This window comes from Myxocyprinus asiaticus, chromosome 41 (genome assembly GCF_019703515.2).
Source record: "Myxocyprinus asiaticus isolate MX2 ecotype Aquarium Trade chromosome 41, UBuf_Myxa_2, whole genome shotgun sequence".
Taxonomy (NCBI): domain Eukaryota; kingdom Metazoa; phylum Chordata; class Actinopteri; order Cypriniformes; family Catostomidae; genus Myxocyprinus; species Myxocyprinus asiaticus.
This window is the reverse complement of record NC_059384.1, coordinates 15,575,098-15,594,756: the sequence shown is the minus strand read 5'-3', so window position 1 is coordinate 15,594,756 and position 19,659 is coordinate 15,575,098. Positions and strand designations below refer to the sequence as shown.

Sequence of the window (19,659 nt, the reverse complement as noted above, 5' to 3'; positions counted from 1 at the left end):
TATCACTTCAGAAGACAGGGATTAAACCACTCGAGTTGTATGAATTACCTTTATGCTGCCTTTATGTTCTTTTTGGAGCTTGGAAGTTTTGGATCCAAAACATCATACATCTATGAAAATATCTTCATTTGTATTCCACAGAAAGAAAGTTTGCGAGTTTGAGAAGGCATAAGGGGGAGTAAATAGGGAGAGAATGTGTGCAGCAGTTGATTGACAGGTGAGTTGGTGGAACGGATGTTTGAACGGATGAACATTTACCCTATACGTTTACTCTACAAGCCCAATGTTGTGATGTGTTTCCAACCACCTTCAAATAAGGTTGAAGTGGACAAATCTCCAAATTATTTGGACCCCGTTTATACCTACATCTAGCATCATACCGTTTCAAACAATTCACTCAAACTCATCTTAATACCTGGTGTAAACGGGGTCTTTGATGCATTTTTATGACAACAATAACTTTATAGAGATTGCTAGGACAGATTTCCATTTGTAGTCAGCTAATCTTTTGAATTCACATATTTAATCAATTGTACTTGTAAGTGAAGATATGTCTCTAGAAAGACCCTGAATGGATAGACTTACCACGCTGAGGACACTAGGTTTTAGAACAGACCTTCCCAATATCTAGCTGTTGCAAATTTTCAGAGCAAAACTAGAAAATGTAATATTAACTACAAATATTTCCATGGCTTTTAAAATCATTACTAATTTCCATTATTTCCAGGCCTGCAAATCACAACTATAAAATTCCCTAATTTTTACAGGTTTTGAAAGTGCGAACCCTTGTGCCAAAGAATAGCCTAAATCTTTTTTTTTTTCTGCATTTCTCCAGCTTTCTTGTTTTGTCGCCACAACAAAAGTAATTGTTGAAGCTATCACTGCAAGAGAGAAGTAATGACAATACCCTCACAGACAGGAAATGAACAGATAGAGCCCGTCTCAAAAGGCTACATTTAAGATGCCTGTTTTTGAATTCCCATAATGCCTCACCAGGAATGAGCAGTCACATCATCCTACACAGAGAGGAGCATCCTGTGTGCTTATTTGTGGACACCGTCATGCTGCTGTCATCATAGAACCCACTATGTGTTGACAAAATCCCATCTCTTGCTAAGAGTAATTACAGTAACAGGTTCCCCCTTCATGTCTGTGTGCCCATGTGTGAATTGTTAGGTTACCTAAATCGAAGCAAGAGACCCCTGTTTTACATCATGCAAAGCCTGCGGAGGATGTAATGCTCTGAAACAGTGCTCTCTGCAGAGCTATGGATTATGGGAGTGATTCAAAGCTGGCATCTCTTGCTTTTGTTTTCCTGTTTCCTGGGAAACACTCCGTAGTCTCTTCCTTTGTGGTGACAGAGAATTTGGATGGCTGTGTCTTTGAAAATACTGCACCCAGCTGGGAGAGGTGGAGGAGCAGATCAATAAAATAAATTCTGGGTATCTGTCCAAAGGCTTGTTGTAGTCAAGCTACAAATGTTTAGTATCTGACTGAAAAAGATGCATACATTATATTATAAATATATAAACACATTATGAATGTCATTAACATGCAATGATCACATAATGGTACTCATAAAATTTGCACATAAAAACAGCTCTAAATCGCAGAGAGTAGTTTATTATCCTGACATCAGAACATCATCCAAATCCAGTGTGATAATCTATGTAGCTTGGTAACAACACAACTGAGACCAGGTCAACATTTTCAAGTTTCATTTTGTTTTCTCTGTTTGGAATCAGAACATGAAGGTAAATACAATTGTTTTGTACAAGTCTTTTCTGGTTTGTTGCTTTCAGTGACACTGACATCTGCACATAAAAATTATATAATCTATATTTATATTTATATTCATATTTATATATGTATCATTCTCTATTAACATTTCAGTGTTGCAGCTCAATATCTCTTGTCAAATCAAACAGCAGAAGCCACCTGTTAGAAACAAAGGCTCTCAATAAACACTGATCGACATACAGCACACACTCAACTAACATTGAGAGACAGGATTTTGTACATCTTTGGAGGGAATTAAGCTTGCAAAGGTTTCGCCCTCCTGGTAGTATTCCAGTGTTTTCTAGATGTAGCTTAATTCCAGTAAAACACATGTACGAACCAAAAAGCAGATACAAATTGAAGAAATAAGTAATAGTAACGTAAAAACTAAAAAAATGTCTCCAGTGCTGATTTAAGAGATTTTAAAATTTGGCACTACTGTATGTTAGTCATTGTTTCAGTTAGTTAGCACAGAAAACTGAGATCTAAAACGGGCAGTTTTTCTGCATATATTGATGATAAATAGCCTTATTTATTTTTTCACACCAAGTCATCAAGAAAATAAGAACATTTTTTTTTAAGTGAAAACAGAAAAAAGAATCTAAATGTCAAAAATTTACATCTCTTTTTTTTAGGCAGTGAGAAAGCACATCATTAACAAGGAAAGTGGAATGGTCCTCTGGTAATTGTCTTCAACTGCTTTTGTTTAGTTGCCACAGACATATTCACATGATCAGAGTTAACAATACTGGCATATACATCCTTGCTCATTGAATGTGTTTGTATTTTAGGAAAGGAGATGTTGATGGTTAATACATCCCTCTGAGGACTTTAATTTTTTTGTCTTTTTCTTTGTACTGTAAAACAATATGCAAATCCACGGGAAAAGTGGTCTGTGTAATTTACACAATGCACTTGTGTAATGCATCTCTTTAATGTACACCAAATACTTTACATCAACAAATTAAAAAAAGATTTAAAAAAAAGAAAAAAAAAAAGATAAAAAATAGAGGCGGAAAAATGGTGAAAAAAACAGAGGACATTCCTTAATATTCGAGATGAAGCTTTGATCCACCATGACGTCAAATGAATGAAAAAGAAGTTTTGAAAAAGGTGAAAAGCCTTTTTTTCAGCCTCAATTTTCTTGTGCTCCCATACCTTGCCTTCCCTTGCTCGACTTGTGCAAACTCCTTTTTTTACCTTCACTTTTCAAATACCTTTCAATAAAAACCCACTCTCTACTCCAAAGGTTAAGCTTTTGCTTCTGTTTAAAGTATGTGCTCAAAGTAGTCTATTACACATTCTTTCTCTCAAGGCCATCTTTTCTACTCTCGCTCGCTCACTCTCTTACCGTACCCCTCCTTTTCCCCAATTCCGCTCTTATTCACCATGAATCCAGCTTAGATGAACAAAACTTGCTGAAAAATGTTTTGTGATACACATGCACATGCAGTTTCCCAGCCTCTCTACATGCCCCACTTCCGCTGCCTGTCCGCAAGGCCTTGGGGCTGTGAAGTCCTAAACCCAAGAGTCAGGAGAGGCGGGGTAGTGACTTGTTTCATAGTTGAGTTCACTATAGGGGCGGGCGGCAGAGTAGAAGTCCACATAATTCCCAGTGGACTTGAGTCCCAGGTGCATATTGAGATCGGTGGCAGTAGGGGGGCGATGGACCTGATCCTCAAAAAATGGCTCCTCAAAGTTCCTAGTGGAGTTTTGATAGATGGGGTATGCCTCAAAGTTTTTGCGTGGGGGCTCCTGTGGTGCTGGTGGTGGAGGGACCTGAGACAAAATGAGTATTTAGTAAAAGACAATGTTCAACAGAACTCTTCTGAATGTGAGAAAGAAGAGTCAGCTTGCAAACACATTGATTTGGAACTCCTGTAACTTTTTTGTTTCTTAAAGGCCATGTGTGTAATTTTTTCGATGTTAAAACTACTCCACATATGCCATTTGTAGGCAAGGATGGAATATGGCCCCACTGTAAAAATGAAAAGATAAGAGGCACATTTGGGGTTCCTCAGCTGCTACACCAGCAGAACCAGACACCCTTTAAAGGAGCCTCAAATAACCTATTTATGACCTCAGATAACTTCAAGATATATTTAAAAAGACGAAGTCTTGAAGCCTTTCCCTTATGATGGGCTTACTAAAGGAAACGTTAACAGTACTTAAGGGTTCTTTAGAGTTCTTGCAGATATTAAGAGTACGTTGCTTAGAGAACAGAAATGGTGCTTGGAGTATCTCTAGAGGGTTCTGCCAGCATGGCAGCTGAAGAACCCCAAATGGTGCCTCATGTATCTTCCAATTTTTTCAGATTATGAGGCTCCGGGACAACAGCCTCTATGAAGATCCCCCTCTTGTTGCCCCACTCACCATTTTTGCCAGGGAGTAAACAAATAAGATCTTCTAGTACTTAGTAATTTTGGCTTTACATTCCACGAATACATTTAAATAAGTCAATGCAGCAGTATAGTAATAGTAATTCCCTATACTGTGAAAAGCATTGCACATCATTGCTAGCCCACTTTGAGCACTGTCAAGCACTGTTTGTCTATTGATATCAGTTTTAAATTTGCAGTGCCTTGTTTTTGGGTGTCTGGCTACTGTAGACCTCTTAGCTTGAGACCCCTTGCTGTTTAGGGCCCCGGGAAACTGGCCCCATCAACCCGGACTGTAATCCATCCTTGTTTGTAGTTTGATTTTCCCTGAAGAGTGTAAACGCTGTGGCAATTTCAACATTGCATTTGTTGAATTGGCCTGACACATCACTGGTCAACCAGTGGGGGGAGTTTGGGGACTACCTGCTTGACCCAATAATGGCAGATGTGGGGAATGTTTAGGAAACCTATTCGGAAACAGTCATTATTTTTGTAATGCTGTTTGGTGCTGGCTCAGAAATGACATACTGCGCCTTTCAAAACCTACAAGAATTAAATTCACTTCACTCCATCAATTCAGAGTTGGTTTCGATAACAGAGTGATTTGAAACAGAAAATAAGATGTTGCTAATTGAAAAAGATGCAGAGCTGAAGAAAGGGAGTATCTATGTGGAAGCCAGGCTTATCAGTGCCCAGCCTCCTTGCATGTGCTCGTCTAGGAAACCATTTCTGTCGACTGAGTCAACATACGGTGTGGATCCGAAGAGTGCCAGGGACATCTGGCAAACTTTCTTAACATGCAATCTGAAAATCTATTGCTAGAGAGTAAAGCAATACCATTATAAGCCTTGTCAAGTAGAAATAACAGATATTCTAGACGGCCTAAATCGCCAAAAATACTTAAGCATTTGGAAGCATGTAGTTGCTACTCATTATCATAGCTTGACAGCTCACACAGTCAAATAAACAATATCTGACAGGGCTTTGAAAGCAACATTAGATCTGCAGCATTTGTTTGCCAGCACACTTCAAGATTGCTAGATAGACAGCTGTCTTGCACTGAAAACTTTCAATAATGTTTTATCCTCACACAGTTGCATAAAAATAATAAATGTAAATATTCCCTAATTCTTATGAACAAAAGACTTCTACAGTAGGAGACACATATCACATATGGACTGAGAGCTGCAGTCCCTGTTTGACCCTAGTAAGTTGAGTTGGCTCAAGCTAATGCTGCCGCTCACCTGGTTGTGTTTGATCTCTTCATTTGAAGTCTCGTAAGAGTTCCGGAACAATGTGGATGTTCCACAGGAGGTTTGAACTGTGGGATGAAAGCAAGATTGTGAATGTGCAGGGAATGTTTTTTGTTTGTTTGTTTGTTTTTGTTTTATAAATGAAGCATTAAACAACCGAAAAAATGCCCTGCAAATTGCGTTTGCATTGCCAGTGAAACATAGCCATCATACAGTTGAAGTCAGAAGTTTACATACACTTAGGCTGAAGTCATTAAAACTCATTTTTTAACCACTCCACAGATTTAATATTAGCAAACTATAGTTTTGGCAAGTCATTTAGGACATCTATGTTGTGCATGACACAAGTAATTTTTCCAGCAATTGTTTACAGACAGATTGTTTAACTTTTAATTGACTACATCACAATTCCAGTGGGTCAGAAGTTTACATACACTAAGTTAACTGTGCCTTTAAGCAGCTTGGAAAATTCAAGAAAATTATGTCAAGCCTTTAGACAATTAGCTTCTGTTAGGAGGTGTACTGAATTGGAAGTGTACCTGTGGATGTATTTTAAGGCCTACCTTCAAACTCAGTGCCTCAATCAGTCCTAAGAAATCAGTCAAGACCTCAGAAAAAAAACTGTGGACCTCCACAAGTCTGGTTTATCGTTGGGAGCAATTTCCAAAAGCCTAAAGGTACCACGTTCATATGTACAAACAATAGTATGCAAGTATAAACACCATGGGACCACACAACCATCATACCTCTCTGGAAGGAGATGCATTCTGTCTCCTAGAGATGAACATAGTTTGGTGCGAAAAGTGCAAATCAATCCCAGAACAACAGCAAAGGACCTTGTAAAGATGGTGGAGGAAACAGGTAGACAAGTATCTATATCTATAGTAAAACAAGTTCTATATCGACATAACCTGAAAGACTGGTCAGCAAGGAAGAAGCCACTGCTTCAAAACCACCATAAAAAAGCCAGACTACAGTTTGCAAGTGCACATGGGGACAAAGATATTACTTTTTGGAGAAATGTCCTCTGGTCTAATGAAACAAAATTTAACTGTTTGGCCATAATGACCATCGTTATGTTTGGAGGAAAAAGGGTGAGGCTTGCAAGCCGAAGAACACCATCCCAGTGGTGAAGCATGGGGGTGTTAGCATCATGTTGTGGGGGTGTTTTGCTGCAGGAGGGACTGGTGCACTTCACAAAATAGATGGCATCATGAGGAAGGAGAATTATGTGGATATATTGAAGCAACATCTCAAGACATCAGCCAGGAAGTTAAAGCTCGGTCACAAATGGGTCTTCCAAATGGACAATGACCCCAAGCATACCAAGGCAAAATGACTTAAGGACAACAAAGTCAATGTATAATGGCCATCACAAAGCCCTGACCTCAATCCGATGAAAAAGCGTGTGCGAGCAAGGAGGCCTACAAACCTGACTCGGTTACACCAGTTCTGTTTGGAGGAATGGGCCAAAATTCCAGCAACTTATTGTGAGAAGCTTGTGGAAGGCTACCCAAAATATTTGACTCAAGTTAAACAATTTAAAGGCAATGCTACCAAATACTAACAAAGTGTATGTAAACTTCTGACCCACTGGGAATGTGCTGAAAGAAATAAAAGCTGAAATATATCATTCTCTCTACTATTATTCTGAGATTTCACATTCTTAAAATAGAGATCCTAACTGACCTAAGACAGGGAATGTTTTCTACAATTAAATGTCAGGAATTGTGGAAAAAATTAGTTTATTAGTTAAATTATTTCTTCAACTGTATGTGCAGTGAAGAGAAAAAGGTTTTATATTTGATGTCAACTGGCATTGCAACCCATTTTACTTCTGCAACATCATGCATTTCAGAGTAACACAGGATCAACAAGAATTTATTGGATTTAAAAAAAATTTAAATGTGCACTTCAGGCCCAGGTATACTCTGCGTTCCGGATCAGATCATGCCCGCATTGCTTCCAAAGTATACTTTCTGACTGCGAGCGAATACGAATGCGTTCGACACATGCGCACTACTATGCGCGGCTATGCTGATGACTAAATTCGCGTCATGCATACTGATCAGGAACGTGGAAAACTGAAGTATACTTGGGCCTTTAGGAATTATGCACAAAAAGATCAGGAATGTGTATATTTATTATAAATAAAAAATGGTCAATTTTAGGGCTTGGCATTGATACAGATTTCCCGATTCAATTTGGATTCACAGGCACTCGTTTCGATTAGATTCCAATTTAATTTATGTTAATTATACAGGGGACCTTCTAACATGTTACATTACGAATATATAAATTTTATAATATAATAATATATTCTTTTATCATTACTTTTTTAACATTTGTCAAATTTTAACTATTTTAGATTTTTTTTTTAAAGTGTGTGTGTATATATATATATATATATATATATATATATATATATATAGAAGTTTCTTTACCCCATCTGTTCTATGTGTGATTGAGTCAAACCAAACTTTTACTCTTAAAAGGCTCTCTGTGCTGAACTTCTTCGCCACTACATTTCTCAATCACTAGTGAGTGAAATATAAAAATGTACCTGCCAGTGGAAAATCACAGACATTTTTAGTCACATAGCATGAAACATGGTCACATGCAGTATATGAGAGATTTACTTGCATTGTAGAGGGTTGTGCATAGAGTAAAAGGTTGATCTAGGGATTTAAGAGTCGATCGAACACAACATTAGCTCATGCAAAACATCACATTCTGCAATGTCTTTTAAACACTAGATAGACACAAGCCACTCATCCTCTAGTGTAAGTATCATTCTAAGGTCTTTAGACTTCCTCTTGTCCTCCTCTTCCTCATTTTCCTCCTCAAGTTAGACCTACCTGCCATAGTGTCTTTTCTGGAAGTGTGCTCTCCTTTGTTTCCATGGTAACCGGCATTGGTTCCAGTCGAATCGTAGTCACTCTTCCCCTCCTTGAGGCTGATCATCTCTCTGGGTGAGGTGGGGGCGCTGGCTGCAATTCAGATCATCACACGCACATTTTTACTAAGCATCTGGAGACACACTGGCCTGATTTCACACTTTGTGGCTTTTTTTGGCTGCTTTTCTGGTTGGTTTGCCTATCCTCATGTCGGCATATCTGATTTGGACTTTTTATATCTCTGTTTTCTCTCCTCACCTTCTGTCTGATTCTCTCTCTTTCTGTTTCATACTGTCTTTGTGCATCACTTCCTGCCCGCACAAGGCTGGGCATGCAGAGGTGTGGATCATTATTCATCATTAGCTGTTTATAGCATGTCAGCATGAAGGATATTTCCAACAGGTCATGAAACAGGCAGCTCCAATCTACATAGCTATCCAAAGTCATAAGAAACGGCTTACATGAGCAATAAATCACGCAAAAATACCAAATTCATCCATGAAATAGCATCCTTTAAAAAACATTTAAGTCAGGACAGAAAGTATGAAGTCATCATATCTACGGTATGAATCATTGCACCACGTCAATGGATTCCTTGGTGAATAAAAAAAAATATTCATTAGTTTTTACTAGTTTTTCTAGTGCTTGCCTGTGCAAAATTGTTGCAATGATGTGAAGGTGGTGTTGGTGGTTGCCAGGGCATTGTTATGTGATTGCCAAGATGTTGCTAGGAGGTTGCTTACTTGCAAAAGTCAAAAGAGCCCACCCTCAAGTCTCTATGACATTGTGGTCTATAGATTTGGCTATTTCAAGTCTGATTGCTTGGAAAAGTAATAGAATATCTCTCCTCAACAAGCCACACAAATTGAGGTATAATTCAAGTCTGTAGCACAAACAGTGCAGGAAAAATTATGTGGTGAAATTGAATACTGAGGGTTGGGGATTTTTAAGGTATGTACAGTAGTAATACTTATGTTTGGCATAGCAAACAGTACAACTACAATATACGTAAGTTCTCCCCTAGAATTATGATGAAAGCTGTGTTCTATTATTTGATTTATATTTTGATTATCTGGTCATGAGTAGTTTGAACTGATTTCTGCCTGTGTCTTGGAGTGACTGTATTTAAAGCTCTGTTTTGTCCCAGGTACTTTAGAACAACTGTGTGAAGGTCACAGAAATCAGGAATGAGCCTTCCCTCTGTGCCTAAAAATCCTCTTCCAGCCTCAATGCTCTAACCGGATCAGCGGCACTCCCCCTCCGGCCCTCCTACAGCCTGGTGCAATAGAGCCAGTATCCCTGGATTGTGAGCAGCAGCACTATCTCTAAAGCACAAGGCTGCCCGAGAGATCACAGGCATGGAAGACCTCTCTCTCCAGCACAAAAGGATTTAGACACACCCACATACAAGCACACGTACACACACCTGTATTACAGATCTCTTTGCGATCAGCCTTAACCACCACACATAAGTATATACACTAGGGATGAGGAAAACTACCTATTTTCCAAACCAAGTAGTCGGTGGGTTGTCTGAACGACTAGTTGAGTAGTTGGTCTTAAGGAGGACTAGTATAATTACCTGACCGGATGCATTTCTTAAGGCCCATTTACATAAACACAACAGAATGGAACAGAATGCAGAGGTCTCAAGATGTGTTTTTAAAAGTCGGGCTATTTTTAGCTTGACGTTCTGTCTTAAAGGAATAGTTCACCCAAAAATGAAAATTCTCTCATAATTTACTCACTCTTATGCCATCCCGGATGTGTATGATTTTCTTTCTTCAGCAGAACACAAATGAAGATTTTTAGAAGAATATCTCAGCTCTGTAGGTCCATACAATGCAAGAGAATGGGTGCCAATATTTTGAAGCTCCAAAAATCACATATGTCCGCATAAAAGTAATCCACATGACTCCAGTGGTTAAATCAATGTCTTCAGAAATCTTCATTTATGTTCTGCAGAAGTAAGTATGTCATACACATCTAGGATGGCATGAGGGTGAGTAAATGAGAATATTTACATCTTTGGGTGAACTATTCCTTTAAAGACCCTGTTTTCACCTGGTATTAATGATGCATCTCGGGTGATCACATGTGGTCAGGTGAGACGCTGTTTTCACCAGGGTCACTTAAATGCATTTCCTGAGAACACTTGTGTTCGGATTTGGAGGGTCTTTGTTACAAGACAACATATACCAATCACTTTGTCAGTTTTTTACTCCATGATATTAAAGCTCAAAGTCAGAAAAGACAACGAAAGCGAGAAAGAAATGGCACGCTGTTTGAAATTTTATCTAAGCACAAACGCAACTGTCAAGACAGAAATCTCAGAAGCAGAGGGATGGAGTCATTTGTGGGTTTTATTGATAAAGGGAATGGGTGAGAGGTAAAACAAAAAGGTGAGGTAATCCAAACACTGGTATGGCACGAACAGCAAGTGAGTAAACTTCAAACAGGGTAATGTGACAATGAACAGATGATCGGAAAACTCACAACAGTCTTTTGGTCTTTGTAGGAAATGTTGCAAACAGAGGAACAGACACGTTGCTGGAGGAATACACAGAGGATGAAAAAAAGCAATAATCTCAGGCACGGGAAACAAACAACAAGGTAAGTATTTCAACAGGTAAGTATAGAAGGGCTAGGGAGACCATAGTCTTTGTAAGAACACTGATGAGAACAGACAGCAAATGAGAGTGTGAGCGGGGGTTTATATGCAGTCCATGATTGGCGTTCTGATGACGTGCAGGTGTGGGTAATTAAAACTCAGGAGAGAGTGAGCGCAGTGCCGGCAGAGAGGGAGAGGGAGAGAGAGAGAGCCTGGTGGACCCGTGACAGCAACATGTCAAGCAAAATTATCCATTATTTTAGAGTATTACCTGTATTAAAAAAGCTTCAAATGTTTGTGCTTCTTTTCTGTGCTGATATCAGACACACTAAATAAGATCCAAGAAGCTCACATGATTGTGTATGTATCCGCTTTATTTTATTTTCCGATCGGTTCTGATCGGTTTCCGGACGGTTATTTCCTTTTAAAGCCACTCGTAAACTGCAAAGTTTAACTTGCAGTTTAAAAAGCAGCGGTTGACTGACAGGTGTGGGGTGGCGCTTCACTGCTGCCGGGATGCATTCAGGACGGATTAGCATTTACACCTCAAATGCGATATGGTCATATGCGTTTTTTACCACATTCCTATGTGGTTTTTGTGATTAAATCACAAAACATTTCAGACCCCATTTAATCCTGTATTTAGGGCTGACCACATGTGATCAGATCACCCGAAACCTTAATACCAGGTGTAAACGGGGTCTAAAATGTGATGCTTGTGCTAGAATGCTAAAAAAATGCAACTTCACTGTACTTTCTCAGTGAGGGTTTTACAAACTATCTAATAGCTATAATTAAATAGTTAAACTAGTTGACCTCTAAGCGACTAGTTGGTAGCTGGACGACTTATCCACCATCATGACCCATCACTAATACATTCATGTGAAAAAGATAGGACACCCCATGAAAACCTTTGTCTTTTTCAACATATGGACATTAGATCTTCATTTTAACAATATTGAGAGATGGAGGTAATATAAATAAATTAATAAAACTGAAGAAATGTCTTTTTAAAATTATTTGTAAAATGACTTAATAGAAATGCAATTTTTGGTGAGGAAAATGATAGGACACCCCCACATTTATTTACTACTTAAAATGCATAAAATTAGAATGAGGTGCGCCACATCAGGTGCAAAAGATTAGAACATTGTTAGAGAGGATTGTGGAGGAGCCTGACCAGGAATTCTGGACCAATGTGCTTTGGACAGATGAATCCAAAGTTGAATTGTTTGGGCACAGTAACAGAAAACGTGTGGAGCAAACCAAAGACAGCATTTGAGCACAAGAACCTCATACCAACTGTGAAGCATCGGGGTGGAAATGTCATGGTTTGGGGCTGCTTTGCTGCAGCAGGGCCTGGCCAGCTCACTATCATAGAATCCACTATGAATTCTTCATTGTATCAGAGGGTGCTTGAGGAAAATGTAAGACCATCTGTCCGAAAATTGAAGCTGAAGCGGTTGTGGATAATGCAACATGACAATGACCCAAAACATTCCAATAAATCCACCAAGGAATGGCTCAAAAGAAAGAAATGGAGAGTTCTGGAATGGCCAAGTCAAAGCCTGGATCTTAATCCTATAGTTGTGGGGTGATTTGAAACGGGCTGTGCATGCAAGAAAACAATTCTGCATGGAGGAGTGGGAAAAACTTTCTCCCAGTCGATGTCAGAGACTGGTAGACAGTTATAGAAAACGTCTTACTGAGGTTATTTCAGCCAAAGGGGGCATTACCAGCTATTAGGGCATAAGGTGTCCTATAATTTTCCTCAGTAGGAATTGGCATCTTTGTAAATTTTTTTTAAATGATATAATGGTTGAAATTTCATTGTTTTTGGTTCAATTACATCACCTTTATCTATAGATATTGTTTGAAAGAAGATCAAATATTGATATGTCCATATTTCTTAAAAAAGAACTAAATATTTCATGGGGTGTCCTAATTTTTTCACATGACTGTATACACCAGCTCACACATGCACACACACACGCACACACTTTTTAACACGCACTACAATTTTTATTAAAACAACAACAGCTTAGAACACTACCACAATGGCAAATAGAAACATTAGCATGCTAATTATTTCAAACTCATAATCAGATTATTACAGCAGGCACTTTACCCTCCTCTAAACTGCCTTGATATGACTCGTAATCTAATCACTGTTCTTCTTCAACAATGCATCATTTTGCAAAAATATGCACATAGCTGATTATCAGTCTTAAGTAATGAGGCGCTCTGGCTGTTATTACTCACTTGAGTCAACAAAAGAATTGCAAAGGATCACGGAATATGTTCTCATAAATCTCACGAATGGTGATTCTCAGAAAAACACAAAGCAGTTTCCCAGAAATCAGTATTGATGCATTTGATTCAATGTACAGTTTTGATTTGATTATCTTCAGGTGAAGCTACAGATTTACTGAATGGATGATGAACTCAACGTTACAAAATGAAAACAGTATGTTTCTGTGGACAAGCAATAGAAATTATATTGTGGATCTAGAGAGATGTGGTATAAAGCAGATCTTTGTGTTTTAGCTGGCTTTGTGCTGCCGAATGGTTTTTGTGTCAGAGTTCCACTGGAATCAGGAGAGGAAAAAATTGGCTACCGCAACACTTATGTATATCATCTTGCCTGATATACCAGCTAATTCTCACAATGGCAGAAAGGTGGCTCATCGATAGTAGATTGCAACATTAAAAGACCATGAAAAACCCTTTAGCATCATGTATTTTGTTAGAACTGATCTAAAGATCACTTGCTCACAATATTTGATGTCCATTAATTGATGTCCATCAGTTTGTATTTGATTAAATATTTCCACTTACCTAACCCCAGAAATGGACTCAATTATACTATTAATAATTTCTCCATGTAACTTGAGCATTTGAGTTGCACCCATGCCCACCATGCGTCTTTGAACAGTAATAATTGGCAACTCAATATCAAGGTGTTCTTGTGTTGTTGTGTACACGCTTCACTTTAAGGTTTATACTTAAATCCTTGACATGGACTTACTGACTAGTTAGAGCTAAACCTACACTTTAGTTGGGCAGATTACATTTTAAATGTCAGGCCTTTTTAATATCTTCCCCCATTATCTGAGGGAACTACATTTAGATTTCTTTATTTTTTTCTGTCATTATGTTGACAATGTAAAACACCCACACATAACTTATGATGGAAACAATTTTTCAGATTATGACTTTGCACTTGTTTTTATTAAACACCTTCAGTTTCATTCCAAGTTCTTGCTATGTCTATGTGGAAAGGTGAGTGTGGCCAAGCTGATGAGGAAGATCTGTGGAGAGATATTTTCTATATCTATCACTCTTAAATTAAGGGCTTTTTAGGTGTGTCTCTAATGCAGCAATTAAATGGCAAGTTATCAGAAATAATTACAGAGAATCAGAATCAGAATGAGCTTTATTGCCAAGTATGCTTACACACACAAGGAATTTGTCATGGTCACAGAAGCTTCCAGTGCAAAGAGAATGCAACCATATATACATACATACAAACATATACATTTAAACATATATACAAATAGTGACATTAAAAAATAAGATATAAACAGATAAAAGAGAAATATACAATAGAGCAGTAATGTTGTTCGAATATTTTATATACAGATATACATTTATGTGCAGGTGATGTAATGTATTGAAGAAGAGGTAGGATATGTTAAAATATATATATTTTCCCTGAGGGAAAAAAAAACTGTTCCTGTGCCTGGCAGTTCTGGTGCTCAGTAGCACCGGCCAGAGGGCAACAGTTCGAAAAGGAAGTGTGCTGGATGAATGAGATCAAGAGTGATTTTACCAGCCCTTTTTGTCACTCTGGATATGTACAGTTCTAGCAGGGTGGGTAGGGAAGTACCAATCCTTTCAGCAGTCTGAACTATTATTTGAAGTATTCTGATGTCTCACTTGGTAGCTGAACCAAACCAGACAGTTATAGAAGTGCAGAGGACAGACTCAATGACTGCTAAGTAGAACTGTATCAGCAGCGCCTGTGGCAGGTTGAACTTCCTCAGCTGGTGAAGGAAGTACAAACTCTGTTGGGCCTTTTTCAAAATTTAGTCTATGTGGGTCTCCCACTTCAGATCTTGTGAGATGGTAGAGCCCAGGAACCTGAATGACTCCACTGTTGCCACAGTGCTTTTCAGGATGGTGAGCGGGGTTAACATTGGGGTGTTCCTCCTAAAGTTCACCATCATCTCCACTGTTCAGCTCCAGGTTGTTTTGAATGCACCAGATGGCCAGATGTTCAACTTCCCTTCTTTATGCAGACTCATCATCATCTTGGATGAGGCCGATGACTGTAGTGTCATCTGCGAACTTCAGGAGCTTGACAGAAGGGTCCTTGGTGGTGCAGTCATTTGAGTACAGGGAGAAGGGTAGTGGGGAGAGCACACATCCCTGGGGGGCACCAGTGCTGATTGTACATGTGCTGGAGGTGAATTTCCACATTCTCACTAGCTGCTGCTTGTTTGTCAGAAAGCTAGTGATCCACTGACAGATAGAGGCAGGAACAGAGAGATGGGTTAATTTACATTTACATTTACATTTATTCATTTGGCAGACACTTTTATCCAAAGTGACTTACAAAAGAGGAAAACATAAGCAAATCATCTTAGGAGACAATGGTATGAAAAGTGCTGTATTACAAAGTATCACTAACATCATAATAGTATTCAAAACAGAATAAAGTGCAACAGGAATATATATATTTTTTTTAATGACTGGTTAAGTGCTCATGGAAAAGATGTGTTTTTAGTCATTTTTTGAAGACAGAGAGTGAGTCAGCTTCACGGATGGAGTTGGGAAGGTCGTTCCACCAACGTGGTACGATGAAGCTGAAAGTCTGGGAAGGTGGTTTGGTGCCTCTTTATGTTGGTACAACAATGTGATGTCCATAGGAGAGCAGGGTTTATGGTTGTAAAAGCTGAACTGAAGTCAACAAATAGTATCCTTTTTTAATCCCTTTTTCTTCCAATTTGGAATGCCCAATTCCCACTACTTAGTAGGTCCTCGTGGTGGCACGGTTACTCACCTCAATCCAGATGGCGGAGGACAAGTTCCAGTTGCCTCCGCTTCTGAGACTGTCAAATACACGCATATACATCATGTGGCTCACTGTGCATGATACCGTGGAGACCCACAGCACATGGAGCCTCATGCTACTCTTTGCGATCCACGCACAACTTACCATATGCCCCATTGAGAGCGAGAAGCCCTAAATCGCGACCATGAGGAGGTTACCCCATGTGACTCTACCCTCCCTAGCAACCGGGGCAAATTGGTTGCTTAGGAGACCTGGCTGAAGTCACTCAGCACGCCCTGGATTCGAACTCACGACTCCAGGGGTGGTAGTCAGGGTCAATACTCGCTGAGCTACCCAGGTCCTTGCATAAGACGTCAGAGTGATGGGTCTGTAGTCATTAAGTCCTGTGATTTTGGGTTTCTTTGGGACGGGGATGATTGTGGAGTATTTGAAGCAGCAGGAAATTTCACACTGCTCCAGTGATTGTTGAAGATCTGTGTGAAGATGGGGGCCAGCTGGTCAGCACAGGATTTTAGACAAGTGGGTGAAACAACGTCTGGGCCCTGTGCTTTTCTTGTCTTCTGTTTCCGGAAGACCCGGCACACATCCTTTTCACAGATCTTAAGTGCAGGTTGAGTAGCAGGAGAGGGGAGGAGGGTGGTTGCGGGAGGTGTAAATGTTTGTGTGCTGTGAAGGTCGGAGTGGGTGTGGGGTGTGTGACTGGGCTTTTCAAATCTACAGTAAAACACATTCAGGTTGTCAGCCAGTTGTTGATTCCCTACAGTGTTGGGGGATGGTGTCTTCTAGTTGGTAAAGTCTTTCAGGCCTCTCCACACTGATGCAGTTTACAAAGAGCGCCAGTTGTGACTGTGTTGTCCCTAAGTTTGTGATTAAAAGCTCACCTGAGACCTGAACCTTCCTGTCCCAGTGACCTCATTCCCTCACAGTATCTAATGTTAATGTTAATTGAGTAGCACTGCCAAGGACCCTGTCAGAGAGTGAGAGCGAGACAGAGACCCAAGAGCAGAGGAAAAGTTCAAAGGATATATTTACAGTTCAAATAATAATTTCAGCAGAGTTATGAGAAATCCTCCATGAAGAGCGCTCCAGCAGGTGATTGCACGCGCCATGACGGCGAGGAGCAGAGCCATGAGGAAACCTTCGCTGAAGCCTCTTGTGAACAGCAAACTGGAAGGCAACCACACTCCTGACACATGGGCAGAGATGGGCAACCAAACAGTTACACGAGACAGGACCAACTAGGCAGAGAGAGTGAGGTAAGTTACTTAACACCAAACACACTTCAACACTAAACACATTCAACTATATTCAACAATCCAGTGAAGAACATGACACACGTGGAGATTAAAATAGGCAGGAACAAACAAGGGACAGGTGCTGCTCGCTAGCTGAGATCTGGCATGATCAACGTTCCCATGGAAACAATCAGGTTTCCCATGGAAGCGCTGATTCTGCGTGCCAGTGGCACCTGAAACACATAAGGGAGAAAACGTCAACACAATTGGAACAAAATAAACAGAACATGGAGCATGAGTGTCTGGATCCCAACACAGACTGACACCATACAGGAAGTCAGGATCCAGACACCATGCTCTGGACATGAAACAAGACCGTACAAAGAGCGCATGGCGGTAACTAACAACCGGACCAGTGCGCTCACACAAAGAATGTACACGAAACACAAGACATGGGATGATGATGTCACGGTCCCTTCAGATAAAAACCCAACCTGACAGAATGACAGGACCATGGCATCACCGAAGAGCACACGGCGGTAACTCACACCCAGACCCGTGCGCTCAACACAAAGACAGTACATGAAACACAGACTCTGGTGTCACATTCTGATACAAGAGCTCTCCAGAATGACTACAAGAAAAGATGTTTATTCTGCCCTCATAAAAGAGTCTCCCTTCTTCCACTAGACAGATGAATTCCTTCCACAAGTGAGCTGAACTAAAGCATGGATTTATTAGCACACCACCACTTCAAATAGAGTGGAACAGAGTAAAACTGAAATAAATGGGAAAAAAGGAAAAAAATAAGTTCCTTAAGTCTGTACATTAAAGAAATGTAACAGTTTGCTTAAATAACTGCCGTGTATAATATCCTGAATACACAATAATGATGCAGATGCATGTACCATTACACTGGAGATAATCTTTCTAAACATCAAACTTAACCTTAAATAAGATCTGCTGGTGAACATCTTAGTTATGCTCATGTCTTTGATATAGACCAGCACAAACCAGTCTAGATCAGCATGGAAAGTCTAAGCTGGTCTTTTCAGCAGGGTAGACTATTTGGTCAGGAATGCAATGCAAAGTTTAATGCAAAACTTGCTGAGAAGTAATAACTTATTTCTTTCACTTTGTACACCTTCTAGACATTTAAAGAGCCATTAGTCCCAATTCCCCTTCTACAGCACAACCTCCTCTGCCAATTGGCCTTAAAAGTGGACTTTTCTGCTTCAGCGAGATGCTAAGTCCACCGGAAAATGTATTACAGCCACAGCCAGCCGGCCATGAATCCACTAACCCCAATAGTAGTGTGGATCATTAACCCTGAGTCCTAGAATGCATTGACGAATGCCTATTAGTTTAACTGGAATCTATCAGTTCTATCAGGTTTAAAGAGAGAACACTGCAGGGGCTTTCGCCTTATAAAGATACTTTTTGTAATAATTTTAAAATACAGATGGACGACCAAGAATTTTTAAAAGACCCCAAACAACAGGGAAACTCCAGCACCATGGACAGTGCATCAAAAGGCTCAATGATATTTCAGCACTAAAGAAATACTGTATACAAGTTGTTTTTTATTAAGAGAGAAAGTTTTTTCAGACAGACAACAAAAATCAGATTGGTGTATCCGTTTAGCTTTTTGGGTAACTCTTAAATACTTAAAATTAGTTAATGCATTAGGCATCATGAACAATGAACAATAACTTTACAGCATTTATAATAATAATGAATTAATATAAATCCAATATTTACAAACCCAATCCATTCTAGACCACACCCATATGTGGTTCAAAATCTGACTTACCGCAATGTGTATATATACAGTATATATTTTATTAAAGGCTATACAGTATACTAATGTTAGTCATTAAACAACACACAAGATTTTGAAGCACAGAATTTATTCACGCCACCAGATTACAATGTAAAAATAGTCATATTTACACAGCAAGCTGATATGGAAAATGCAGGTGTGGCAGCGGGGGCGTGGTCAAGCATCTCTCTGGAGAGAGAGAAAGCGGTAAGGGCGCTTACACCTGAGCTAAATTATGTCTAACACCTGTCTCTAATTTTAGTGAGCACGGGGAGAGCGGCATAAATAGAGCGACACAGCACTTAGTCGGGGAGAGAGACTGGACACGACAGAGCCGAGCCAGAGCAAGGATTTTTAGTAGTGAAAGTCTATTTGTGAAAGCAGTGTGAGATAGTGTTTAGCTTAGTGCTTAAAAGGAAAACTGTAAAGTGGTGTGGCGAAGAGGAAAAATAAAGCCTCACCTTAAGAAGGAAAACTGCTTCTCGCCTCATCTTTTACAGCAGGATATTTTTATATTAACTACATTTACTACGCTACAAAAGAGACAACATACATGACAACATAAATAAAACACAATAGTAATAATTAATAATTTGCATAGGTTTGT

At 39.5% G+C, this 19,659-nt stretch overlaps 1 protein-coding gene across 3 annotated transcripts in view; it reads right to left on the bottom strand.

Annotated features, from left to right (window-relative positions):
• Positions 1-1,609: 1,609 nt before the first annotated feature.
• Positions 1,610-19,659, bottom strand: part of ctnnd2a (catenin (cadherin-associated protein), delta 2a) — a 474,718-nt gene continuing 456,668 nt past the window's right edge. For all 3 annotated transcript variants that reach the window (XM_051682873.1, XM_051682874.1, XM_051682875.1), the window contains 3 exons: positions 8,269-8,400; positions 5,402-5,478; positions 1,610-3,558 (listed from right to left, as the gene is read on the bottom strand). In XM_051682873.1, the coding sequence (XP_051538833.1) occupies positions 3,298-3,558; positions 5,402-5,478; positions 8,269-8,400 (470 nt within the window). In that variant the 3' untranslated portion in view covers positions 1,610-3,297. The remainder of the gene's footprint in view (positions 3,559-5,401; positions 5,479-8,268; positions 8,401-19,659) is intronic.